Genomic DNA, 13,022 nt, shown 5'->3' with positions numbered 1-13,022 from the left:
GTTGATTTCTAAAACAACCTACTGGCTCAGCAGCTAATTGTAAGTTAGAAACAAGCTGTGGTAGTTGAGTTCAGTTCAAAACCATAGAAGTACTTCATTTCCCTGAGCAACCGTATTTACTCGCAGGTTTTAAAAAAGATTCTGACCTGCACAGTTTATAAAAACCTACTGTCTCATACTGTGGAACTTCTTTAATATTGAAAACTGATATTAAAAAGAAATCATCTGAATAGCCCTTATTTTCTGAAGTGTAAAAGGAAAACATCTATGTTTTTATAAGGAGAATAAGGGAATTAAACTCTGTGATGTCAGACTAAGTAGTATTACTTTAACTCCTGTATGGTTGAGTGATTTCACTATAATAGTTTCTCATAATAATGCTTTTTATCTGTAATACATAGGGGATAGAGAGACTGACAGAACTGTAATCTTTCTTTCAGAAGCATAGTGTTAAATGAACAGAGGCCAAGTGAAAATACAATTCTGAAAGGAAGATAAAGACAGTACTATATAAGACTGAAATAGGACATGAAATAAGACAAGTGAAAGATGTGAGCTCTGAAAATAGTGCCATGTATTAAGAAGAGATGTCACACAAAGTCAACTTTGAATTTATGCTACAAGGCCTAGAATGTATTTGTTTGTGGTAAAAGTCTGCATACAATTGCATGAGTTTTGTAAAGCCCCTACTCTTGCCACTGCTATTTGTTGTTTATGCGGCGCAGTGTGCGCTGAGCGTTGAACACGCTTCTGAAGAACAGGGCCCTGCCTCAAAAAACTCACCATTTACTAGACCACAAAACGAACAAACGTGTTCTCCTGGTTTCACAGCTGCCTGTGTGTACACACAAAGCTCCTCCATGTACGCCGATGTAAACTAAGCCTGGAGCAGCTTCAGCATAGATGGCAGCTTCTGCTGGAGCCGCCAACCGCTCATCAGGACTCACTGAAATTAGCGCCTTCTTCCACTTCCCTCCCAAAACTCCTGCGCTGTGTTTTCACAGAATCACAGAATGTTCTGAGTTGGAAGGGACCCACAAGGATCATCAACTCCTGTCCCTGCGTATGACAACCCCACAGTTCACATCATGTGTCTGAAGACGTTGTCCGGTCTTTTTTGAACACTGTCAGGCTTTTCCTTGACCTTTTAAGCATGGTGAACGAAAGGCAAATACACTGGTGCCCCTGAACTACATACTGACACACCATTGCTACCACACAATGCCATCAAAACTTTAACATTGCAATAAAGTTTTACACTGCCCTGAGTTATCACCAGGTATAATGTGCTTGTATCTGTTATTTTTATACCATGCCGCCCAGTCACGTCAAAGCCCAGCACTACGTAAGTTCATCTTTCCTGGGCCAGCAAGCGCACTGCAAGGAACAACCGCGGGAAACGATGGCGATGGCAGCAGTGGTTTGTAATCTGTGGACAGGGGTTGATGGCAGGAGGAGCAGCCTGACTGCCGTGGCTGATGGAGCTGGGGTACAGGAGAGCCGCCTTGGACTTAACCCAGGGGCCGGCACCTCAGGTGTGAGGAGCCCCATGGCTGAGCCCACTGCCTCACGATGGAGCACGAGGATGGGCTGGGAGAGTTGGGGTTGTTCAGCCTGGAGAAGAGAAGGCTCCAGGGAGAGGTTATTGTGGCCTTCCCTTAGTAAAAAGGAGCCTATAAGAAAGATGGGGACAGACTTTAGAAGAGCGTGTTACAACAGGACAAGAGGTCATGGTTTTAAACTAAAGGAGGGGAGATTCAGGTTTGTGGGAATGGCAGGATGTGCAGTTCCAGCTAAAGGGCCTTGGACAGATTATACAGAAGTACGTTGTTTATGAGTGTAAGAAGTGACAACCCAGAACAGTAAGAATGATATATCGGGTAGGAAAACTGCCCCTATAGGTATGATGTGTGAATGTTGGGCCTGGGCATCTGAATGAGTGGGTCGGAACGCTGCCCACAAGATACGCATGGGAACGTGACTGAAAACAGTCACAACATGAGTGTGGTGTGTTTGGGACAGCGTTCTTTTCAAAACTGTCTAACCTCTTTGTCCAACCCTGTATCTGTAAACCCTGTATCTGTAAACCCTGTATCTGTAAATTGAGAACTGTTAATAAAAGAGGGCTTCGCTCTGCCTGTCTCTGGTCTTGCTGCTAACAAGAACTTCGTGTGCGTGCGTCCCTGTCTGTGTCTGTATGAATTGTTCCTCATCACCACACAGGTTAGACAGGAAGAAGAAATGGGTGGTGAGACACTATCCCAGGTTGCCCAGAGAGGTGGTGGATGCCCCATCCCTGGAGACATCCCAGGCCAGGCTGGACGGGGCTCTGAGCAACCTGATCTGGGTGAAGATGTCCCTGCTCATGGCAGGGGTGGCACTGGATGAGCTTTGAAGGTCCCTTCCAACCCAAACTATTCCATGATTCTATTATATGATATATAGAAGCATAAATATCTGTTTTCAAAATAATTCAAAATAAACTTTTCCAGACATTCCAACAGATATGAAACAACAATAAACCAAATAAAATCCTATACTCTAGCTAGGTAGCAGTGGTGAGGTGTAACAAGAGTATACACAGATTTACTTCTATTTCTTTAATATCAAACTCATCCTACTTTCATTTCCAAGGAGCTGCTGCACACCCAACACAATTATTTCATTCTTCTCTTGAGACAAATAGGCATTGCCCTGCAGAACCCTATTGCTGCCAGGGGCAGCGGGGGGTTCACAGCAGATCCCGCAAACAGGGCACCAGCCGTTTCCCCTCGGTGTCCCGGAACACATGGCAAACCACAGCCCCGCACCTTTGCAGGGGAGGGGGCCCCAGAAATTGCTGTAGGGAACCAGGAGGCATTTCTTGAGTCATCAGCCTCCAGCACTGCTTGAATCCCTGACCTGGGTGAAGATGTCCCTGCTCATGGCAGGGGTGGCGCTGGATGAGCTTTGAAGGTCCCTTCCAACCCAAACTGTTCTATGATTCTATGAGCAAAGGCCTCGGGGCAATTAGAGCTGTAGAACAGGGCCCCCAGCCACGGGCCTGAGGTGTGTAACCTCCACTTTCGGCCTGCTCTGCCCAGGGCTGGGGAGGAAGGTGTCCGCGGGGTGCAGAGCGGGGCGGCGAGGGGCGAATCCCCAACGAAGCCGGATGCACCACGCAACACGTGACGCCAAAGCGGCTTCGCACCGGGCGGGTGTGTTCTCTGCGGCGGGGGGCGGGCTGCGGCCCCTTCCGCGGGTGATACCCTCCCCCCCGGGGCCGCTGCCCACCCGCCGCTCCGAGGGAACGCGGCCCCTGTCGCCTCAGCTCCCAGTGGGAGCAACCGGGAGCCGCGGCCCCTTTAAGGCGCGGGGCGGGGGGGGCGCGTCACGTGGTGCTCGCCGGCTCCTGGGCGGCGGTGTAGTCCCTAGGCCGGGGTGGCAAAGTCGGCCGGCGGGGCTAACGGCGGCTGGCGGGACTGCAGCTCCCAGCGGGCACCGCGGGGACGGATGAGCTCACCGGCCGCGCCCAGGCGGACCTCGCAGTGCACGCCGGGAGATGTAGTCCGCCGTCCCGCTCAGCGACGGGTTGTGGCTGGGGAGTGGGAACTACACATCCCAGCGTGCCCTGCGGGGCGGGTTCCCGTCAGCGCAAGGGGGAGCCCCCCGACGTAAAGGGGGATCACTTTCCCCTTGTGTCCGCCATATTGGACGGTAACTCTGGTCAGCGGCGCTGGGGCCGAGGGAGTCCCCGTTGCCGTGACAGTCGGTGCGCTCCGCTCCTCGGCGCCCGGGGTGGCCCGTGCCCCGGCCCTGCCCGTCCCCTCCGCTCCCGGGCGCTAGCGGCGGCCCCGCGCCCCTTCCCCTCCTCCTTCTCCTTCTCCCCCCCCGCTCCCTCCTCCCTTGCCCGGGTGTCAGGCACGATGAGTCCGGCCGACGCCAAGCGCGGAGCCAAGCGCCGGAAGAACAAGCGGGGCGGCGGCCTCAGCAGCACCGGCGGCCCGGGACCCAGCGGCGGCGCCGGCGGCCTGGGCAAGGCCGGGGCGGCGGCGGGAGCGGCCCCTCTGCGGGCTGCGACCCAGGCGGCCGCCGCCTCGCCGAGCGCGGTGGGCGGCCTGCTGACAGCGCCGGCGGCGGCCGCCGGCAACGGAGCCCTGGGCGGCGGCGGGGCCGCGGCGGGACACAGCGAGGTGAGGGGGGCGCCGGGGCGGGCGGCGGTGACATCCCGCTGCGGCGGGGCCGGCACACACACACACACACACACACACACACACACCCGGGCGGGGGGCGCTGGCAGCTGGGGGGCCGCGCCATCCGCCCTCCCGTCCTGCCCTTCCCGGCGGGTGTGGGCCCCAGGACCTCGCCCGGGCGGGGGGAGCGGGCGCTGGGCCCCTCGCAGCGCTGCCCTGCGCGGTGGGGCTGGGCAGCGGCCCCGGCTCCCCACCCTTTGTGGGGGAAGGGCAGCGCAGGCTGCTCGGGGCCGTGTCGTCCTGGGGCTTCTCCCGAAATCCCAGCAGGAACCAGCTCCAGGCTGCCCATCCTTGGGGCTTCTCCAGACTTGGGTTCTACCTCGGTGGAGAAGCTGTAAGAAATAGCTGGGCAGGCCTTGAAAAAGCAAAAATACAGCTTTGTGTATATTTTTTCCATTAATATTAGAGCCCTTTTTGTAGTAGACAACTTCATTAAGCAGAGGAGGTTCATTGTAGCTTGGGCTGTGGTTTTCACTCTGATGCCTCAGAATAATTTAGATCTGTTATATTATTTCATAATATAGTGAAATTTATTGGGAGCAGATTGTGTGGTTTAATTGACTATTTTTTTTTTCCCCAAGAAAAATTGTCAGGGATTACGCCTTTAGTTAGGTATCCTATTGGCTCAAGTGACAACAGAGTAAATAAGTTAATGTTCCTTTCTCTCATAAAGGTTACCTCCTTTTTTTTTTTTTAATCTATACAAAGCTTGTGTTTAGGCATCATATTTATAAACGTGTTTCCTGCTGACAGCATCTTCAGACTTCCATGTGTATGTCATACAGCCTGCTCTGTTTCCTTCCTCACTCTCATAAGCTATGAGGGGGAAATAGAAGAAATGGCTGTTGTGATGTAGAGTGTCTGAAATACCATGATGTAATAAGTAGCTTTTTTTGTTCTCCATGTAAGTTTGTGCCCATCTGCTTTGCGAGGTCAACAAGAAATTTTGTGATTAATTTATTTTTTCCCACCTCTATAAACTTGTCTTTCTACACTCTTATATTTGGTTACCTAAAATCAACAGTGCTTTAGATCAACCGTTTCTGTATGTTGTTTTGAATCTGACATTTATTTCAGGCATAATTTCCTTTTGGGGCAGTAGCCCTTACATGATTTAGATATCCAGCAGATCTATGCGCATAATGGCAGAGAGGTGTGCAAGTTTTTGTTTGTAGCTTTGCAGCTCATAACTGAACTCTGTTCTAGTAAAACCTCCAGCAGGAAGATGCATCTTGGTTTGTTTTTCACGTTAGATTGCAAGCTCTTCCACGCACAGGTTCCTGGGTGTTGGAATAAACATGATCATGCAAAGGGGTATACAACAAGCGGTGGAGTGATACGCAGAATGGCACCATGATGTGATTCAAATGGCGAAGGCTCCACTCTCCCTGATATTTTGATTCATTTATATCTTGTGGTTATGTGTAGTCCAGGACTTTGGTTCTAACCGAATTGCACTCTATCAGATAATTTTCTGAAATTCATCTTAAAAAGGCAGCATCACTTCTAGTCTTCCTACTTCATCTTTCTTCTTTTTTTTTCAGACTAGGTAGTTCCTAATAAAATTTCTGAGTCTTCACTTGGAAAGCGTAAGTCATATCTTCAAAGCTAAATACAGTTTTTCAGCACTAAGTTTATAGGAAAATACTTCTGTATATTATATGTAGCCATACATTATTCATACTCTTGGAAGTATGCACACCATTTTATTTTGAATACATTTGTAACTTTCTCCTAATTGATCTTTTTTGCTTATATTCTTAGATGTGTATGCAATTTGTCAGATATTTCCATTTCACTTAGCAGTGTGGTACAAGTGCTTCTGAAGACTGGTGGAGAAACAGGGAATTAAGAAGTCTGTTAGATCAGTGAGTTAAACTAGTATAAACCTGCTACATAGACCTCATTTAGTCAAACAGTAAGCATATTAGAATTAGATTTTGCAGATGGATAAGTACGTGTGCTCAGTTTCTGAAAGATAAATACTTACACTCTATAATGCTCCTTTAAAGTTGGTGTTACTTCCTCCATACTCGTTTCAGTGACATTTTTCTTGACATTTTCAATACCTTTTCAACCGTGGTGGCATATGAAAGTTGCTAGTACTTAAAAGTTAACTGATAATCTTGTTTCAAAGATGAAAGCAAAGATGAAACCTTAAAGCATCATTACATGACTATTACTTACATTAAAATGGGATCTCCTTAATGGTTAATAATTTGCTGGTTAAGGGTGCATGGTCAGAACAAGACTTGTTCTTTGAGTGAAAGACTAGAGTATGTTGTTTCTGGATGAAGTTGAGAAAGAAAACTTTATTTGACATGACTGATCACTTCTAAATTAGGTGCAATGTTTGTTTTGGCTGTATGGAGAGTAAGCAACGCACTGACAGCTGTGAAGTAGTAACCAGAGATGCTTTACTTTCATCTTACACATAATATTGTAAAGTTCTTTTTAGTGGGTAAGAGAAACCATCAGTCAGTTCTGTGCTGGACACACTTGAATGTTTACTCTCTGAAAAATATATAAAACCTTAAAAAAAACCACCAGAATTTCTTATTTTCTGCACAGCATAATGTTTTCTACTTATTAGCGTGCTTTCCGTTTCTGTCACTTCCCTGGTTTTAAGGCATGGAGTCTGGATGTGATGGGCACATCCTTCTACTAATGTTCTGTTAGATGCTTCTTCCAAAACGTGTCTAAAATATAGAGTGAAACAAGATGTTTAAGGAATGATCACATGGGTGCTCTGCAACCTTGTGTGTCAATAATTGTTCAGAATGAGGTATACTTTACATGTGCTTTATGAAACAGGTTGAACAGAGTTTTAAAATGGCTATATTTATGGTTGAAACTAAAAGCACATATGCCAGTATTGAAATTCTAGCTAAGCCAGTTAGAGCTAACAAATATATTTTAATTGAGGTTTTATCCGTTTTATCTGGAGGGTTTTTTAAGACTGTAGGCTAAATTCTGCATTAGAGTGCGTGCTAAGGCTTGTTCTGGGATGCAAGTGGGCAACTCCTCACGGAATCTTCCTGGAAGCTACGTTGCCCCGTGCACATGTTTTGTAGCATCCAAATTCATCCTTTCTAGCCCTGTCAGATGTTTTGGAATGATAGTGAAATTAAGGATGCTTTGGCAGTGCTTCAGCACGAGGGAGTATCTCAGGTTGGGAAACCTGTCACTGCGTTGACTATAACTGCAATTGGAAACAAAGTCATTCAGTTGTATGATTCTGCTGCAGGACTTCCCTAGAAGTTGTATTTTTTTCCTTACAGAATTATTTACGGTGATGTTATGGAGTGAAGAGTCAAGTATCCTATAAATAACAGTAATTTGTAACCATAAAATATATATTTTGAAGGTCAATGTTGTATATTTAAAGAAATAGATCTTGCTTGGCTTTTTTTCCCCCTCTCCATTCAGTAATGCATTGCATCAGGTCTTCATAATTTGATCCTATAAATTTTTGACCTACAGTTGGATTATTGATGCTGTGAGAGGCATCTGACTTTATCAACCACTGCATAACTCATACTGTAGTAAAATTGGCTGTTCCTTAATATGTTCAGGCACTTTGGAGTGACGAGTTGCCCGTCAGTGGCTGGTCAGCTACAGGACTAGTTTTTGTTACAGAGCTGACCAATCTTACGTTATTAAGGGGAAAAATTTAGTAGCCATTTTACACATCTCACATCACTTGCATTTTTTGAAGTATTGTTTGTCAAGTATAGTAATGTACTAAATCTCCTTACATTTGAGAGCTGTCTGGCTTAGAAGTTTCATTAAATATTTCACTGGACTATTCCTTTGTTATGAGATACTGCTTTTAAAATAGATATTCTGTACATAGCAGACCATACATTGCTACCTTTTAGACCATTTTTTTCAGCAGCTTTGTAGTACATTGCATTTTACTGACATCTGTGCTTGATTTCTTGTTTGAGATTTTCCCTTTTCTCTCTTCCCCCTCTATGATTCAAACATTCAAAAGAAATATTAATAGTATACAAAAGAGGAGCTTTGTTAGGAACTCAGAAGTTCAACAAATAGCTAGCTTTTGTACTTGTATGTAGAACCTCATTCTCTCCAAAAGCAAACTTATTTTGGCCAATTGTTGTCAAAGCTCAGGTAAAGTAGATAAATTCCATTAAATAGTCTTGTAACCTCCACTCTTCAAGCCGAGGAAACAGGTACTTGCAAACACTCGTAACACTTACTGGATGAAAAATAAGTCTTTTTGACAGTCTGGTAGCACATTTGTTCCTCTGACTAAATGCAGTTCACTTTTTTTTTTTAATAGACATGCAGTCCCTGCCCTGAAGAGCTTATGCTCTGTTTGTTATTTTTAATAAAAGGAGATGTAACAGGATGGGATGAAACTATTAGGATTGGGTTTAGGTGGTATGGTCGAGTTAACTTGCTAATTTAGAAAGATAATCTGTTGTGACTTAAATGAATCTAACTAGAACACTTCAAACTTTACAACAAGCTTAATGGTTGCATAACATTCGCATTAATAGCTCTTTCTTAGCTTCTTCCCGTGATCAGTTAAGGCATTTTTTCACTTAATAGATGAGAACACAGGCACATATATTAGTGGTTCGTTCAGATCTTGTAATTCTGCTTCTAGGAAGCGTGTGCCTGTGTGTACTCATGACCTTGACGTAGCTCCAATTCCCCAGCGCTCCATTTCTCCCCCACCTCCTGCACCTGCTACATCATGGCCAATTGATAACCGGAATAATCGGTTGTGAATTGTTAAATGAAACATGTGCGAAGTGTGTCCAAAAAAAAAAAAAAGGCATCTGGTTCAGTAGGGTCTTATCTGTACTAGTTAAGGATCCTCCTATGGCTTTGTTATGAGACATTTGATTCTGAGTGTGAAGCCAAAGGTTTGTGGGATTTTTCTGTGTTTTTTTTTGTTTTTTTCCTTGCTGTGTTGGTTGCAAAAGGGTTGAGAGAGAGGAATTTGGAGAGAGAAATCTTTTGCTCTAAAAAACATAGTGTCTCCTTTCACCTCCAACCTTATGTTTCCTGACTGTGGAAAAGAAACCTTGTTGATTGAATCTGGAACTAGATTAATATGAAAAGTTAGCTCTGAAATACAGGTATATTAATGAGAATATTTAGGGTTCTGTCCAGTTATTGTCCTGCCTTTTATTTTTTTTTAATCTCAAACAGTACCTGAAGCTTCATTTAGGTGTTTAATGCCACATTAATTTTTTTGGTTTTAGTATTTATCCTTTTGTAGTGGTTTTCTGTTTTGAGGGGAGCCCTCAGATCCCTTCTCCTGTACAGCCTGTGTAAGGAAGGGATCCAGACTTCCTTGCCTGGCAAGGAGAGCCAAGTGGATGTGGAAATTCAGTTTGATGGTGTTTTGTGCCAACGAGACTCATGTTTAGACCCTGATCTATGTGTAGCAACGTTGATCCTTAACAAATACAGGTCTGCTGAAGATGTGTTGTGGAGAAATTAGGAGAAATAACCGGGAAGTAAACTTGCTTTGTTTAGGATGTACAGGGCTTCATGGATTTGCTATGCAGTGTTTCAGGTTTATATGGATCTGGGTAATCAGAGAAGATTTAATATTTGTTGGGGCTTCTTCACTGGTGGGAAAGGAGGCTATATATCCTCTTGTATTAAGGTAATGAGACCGGTTCCTGTATTTTCCTTTCTTTTGTTAACTTTTTTTATTTTAGTAGCAACCAAGGTCGCTTTGGACTGCTCTGTTTTGAGAGTAATTCTTATGTGAAACTTTCCGAGCATAATTAAGCAGAAGGAAAAAATTGAGTTAAATAAATAGAAGAATGCTACAGTTCGGTTCTCTTTCTCTGCTAATATCTTAATCTACAAGTTCCAAATTTCATTTGCTTCAACTGAAGAGTTCAACTGAGAAAGGACATTTATGATGCCACTCTTAGTGTTATTATGGGAACTACCGAAATTGAAGCTTGTCTGAGAATGGAATAAAATAAATAATCCTTATTTTCTTGACATGGGAATTACTTAATTTTATATTGTAAAAATTCAAGGCAGCCTATGACGTTATTGACCTTTGCCTCCAAGCTGTGTGAGGATACTCACCAGAAATAGCGTTAAAAATAGGTCTGAGCAACATAGTCATTTTCCTGAAGTTTGTTTTTTTTTTTGTTTTGATACAGAATGTGCAGTTGCTTTTAGACCTGTACTTGATTGGTACAGTATCAGTACAGAAGTTAGTCTGAACACTGTTTCATGAAGTGGGTTTTAGAGGAAAAATTACTGGTGTTGCCTGTGAGCCTATTTGAGGCTGTCGAACTGAAGTTGTTCATGTTGGTCCAGTGATAGTGTTGGAGAAAAACTTTCTTGGAATGTGAACTTTGACCATGTTCTTAAATAATCAACTTACCTTCTGTTGCACAAGCCACAAATGTAGTTCTCTCCATCTCAAAATTCCTAGTAATGATAGAACATACTAAGACATTGGAGAGGGAGGAACTCCTGTTCTATATCACTCTGTAGCGTGGCTTTCTCACTCCAGTCTTTATTAAAGGAAGCCTTGAGGGACTTTGGTCCAAACTGGGTGCCCCAAGTTGCATAGTATGAAAAACCTCTGTAGGAGTCCATGCTTAACCTCGACTTGCCTTTGCAGTTATGGTTCCTTCCTTTTTTTAAAGAAAAAAAAAGTTGTAACTCAAAAACATTGGGATGAGTGACCCCCCTAGGTCATTTCTTAAAACTGAAAGAGTAGGTTTGCCCATTTATAGGGGGGAGACAAAAGATTGAATCCACTGTACATTTCTCGGAAAGAAAGCTCTGGACACTTCCATGAACTATTGCTGTCCATAGCCTCTTCTCAGGCCTAGAGAAATAAAACCAAGTATGTCACAGGTGCCTCTGGGACATGCCGCTGTAAGCAACACGACAAAGTTAACTCCTCAGACACAGCAGATCTTTACAATACTCCTAATGCATTCATCTGTTGAACTGGTTTGTAGTAGCTTTGTCAAGTATTTGCTCCTTAAGGAACTTCAAAAACACAAGACTACAGTCATGCAGGTAAATAATTCAGTTTTTACAGGGTTACAAAAGTCCTTATTTTGAAGTCTGGAGCTTTGGGCTGCCTTAATCTAGTGCAGATTTGTCAGCCAGGGCATCTGGGCTTTTGGGCTTCTCCTGTGGTCTCATCTTCTACTTGTCTTAGGACACGGCTATGGGAGGTGAATTACTGGTGGTGAGAGGAGGGACCAGGAGCCCCACTCTGCAGTAGGCAGCGGAGACTCATTTCTGGGAGTGTGCATGGATGGCAGTTGCTCTTAGAAAAATCTGCTGGATTTTTTTTTTGTTTTGTTTTTTAACTGTTTGGCAGCAGTTCAGTGGTCTGTGTTGAGCTGCAAACAGATGGAGGATGTGATCAGCTGTTGGGGCACTGTTTGTTGCTCTAAATAGCTGGTTCTTGTCTTCCCCAGGAAAAGGTAGCAGGCTGGGCAGAAGTGTCTGCCTGGCAACCCAGGGAACTCCACTGTTCGAGATCTAAACTTTCAGATGCCCATCCTTGTTCTTCTAGATGTTAATTATGCCTGCACTATCAAAAGTGTGAGTTTAGTCATGGCTTCCATTGCTCACTTTGATCCGTAAGTCAGTTGTTGCTCATTTTGGCAATAGCAGCTTCTCTTCTTAAAGGTTAAAGCAAAACTAAGCAATGTAGAGAGCTGAGCAGTTGTTGGTTTATGTCCCAAATCTGTGAATATGCTGAAGAGATAAGCTTTCTAAAGATTGTGTACAAATACATGCATTGTTAGCATATAAAACTACAGTGATTGATATCTGTTTATTAAATAATATATGGTTCATATGTTAGCTATAGTAATTAAATCCAACAGTTGTCCTGTAAAACCGGGAAGGGCTTCATGGAGACATAACTATCTGTAGTTTCCTGAATTAGCAATGTCAACACTGGCAACTTAAGTCTACGCTAAGGCTTTTAATACTTCTGTGGAGAACAGTGAAATAATCGAGAGGTGTTTTTGTGTAGTTTTCTCTTCCCGCTCCTCGCCTTCACTGAAGTCTGAACAAGACCCAGAAACAGCATCTGGATATACTTTGTGTGTAGCAAAATATTGCTTTCTCAGGGACTGGTGTTTTTTGGTCTGCTTTTATTCTCTGTCAGAAGAAACAGGTGGCAACTACAGATCTGATAAGTTAAGAAAAGTCTGTGGTTAGTGAATAAGGATGGAGGCTTTGGAAGGACAGAATAAGACTAAAATGGCTCTTTTTCTTTCCTGTTGGATGATGTAGGAGAAGAGTGAACGTGGATGGGGAGAGAAAGCTGTCAAAGAGCAAGCATTATTGATGTCACATGAAATATGTTTAGCCTTTTGAAATGGGCAAGTGAGTTCATGAAATAAAGACTCTTGAACATATTAACTGAGCATGACATTATGTAACTTTCTTTTTTTTAAACTTGACAAATAAGTTTTGGTCACGTCCTTCATAAGTTTTGAGTGTCTGTCATACATGACATCTAAAATAAAATTAATTATATCAGCATTGTAAAGTCAGGGAAAGAAAAGGCAGCTGTCAGTTGAATCCTACCTCTGGAAGAAGTCTATTCATGCAAGCCATGACTCTTTAAAAATCTCCATATTTCTTTATTACGGTATATCTCATTGTGTGTAGCAGTCAAATTTGTTGGAAACTCTATTAAATGTAATGTACACGTAATGTTCTGCAACATGCTGCAAGCCTCTACCTCGACTCCCATTCTGGTTTAAGCTTTGTGCTGCCAGACTGCAGCAATGACAG

The 13,022-nt window shown here is 43.9% G+C and overlaps 1 protein-coding gene across 4 annotated transcripts in view; it reads left to right on the top strand.

Moving 5' to 3' along the window:
- Positions 1–3,694: 3,694 nt before the first annotated feature.
- Positions 3,695–13,022, top strand: part of FAM193A (family with sequence similarity 193 member A) — a 78,865-nt gene continuing 69,537 nt past the window's right edge. For all 4 annotated transcript variants that reach the window (XM_082051987.1, XM_082051986.1, XM_082051985.1 and 1 more), the window contains exon 1: positions 3,695–4,172. In XM_082051987.1, coding sequence (XP_081908113.1) covers positions 3,906–4,172 — 267 coding nt within the window. In that variant the 5' untranslated portion in view covers positions 3,695–3,905. The remainder of the gene's footprint in view (positions 4,173–13,022) is intronic.

Source organism: Streptopelia decaocto (genome assembly GCF_964273445.1).
Source record: "Streptopelia decaocto genome assembly, chromosome: 4".
Taxonomy (NCBI): Eukaryota; Metazoa; Chordata; class Aves; order Columbiformes; family Columbidae; genus Streptopelia; species Streptopelia decaocto.
The sequence above is the reverse complement of the archived record's forward strand: the minus strand, read 5'-3'. Positions and strand labels throughout refer to the sequence as shown.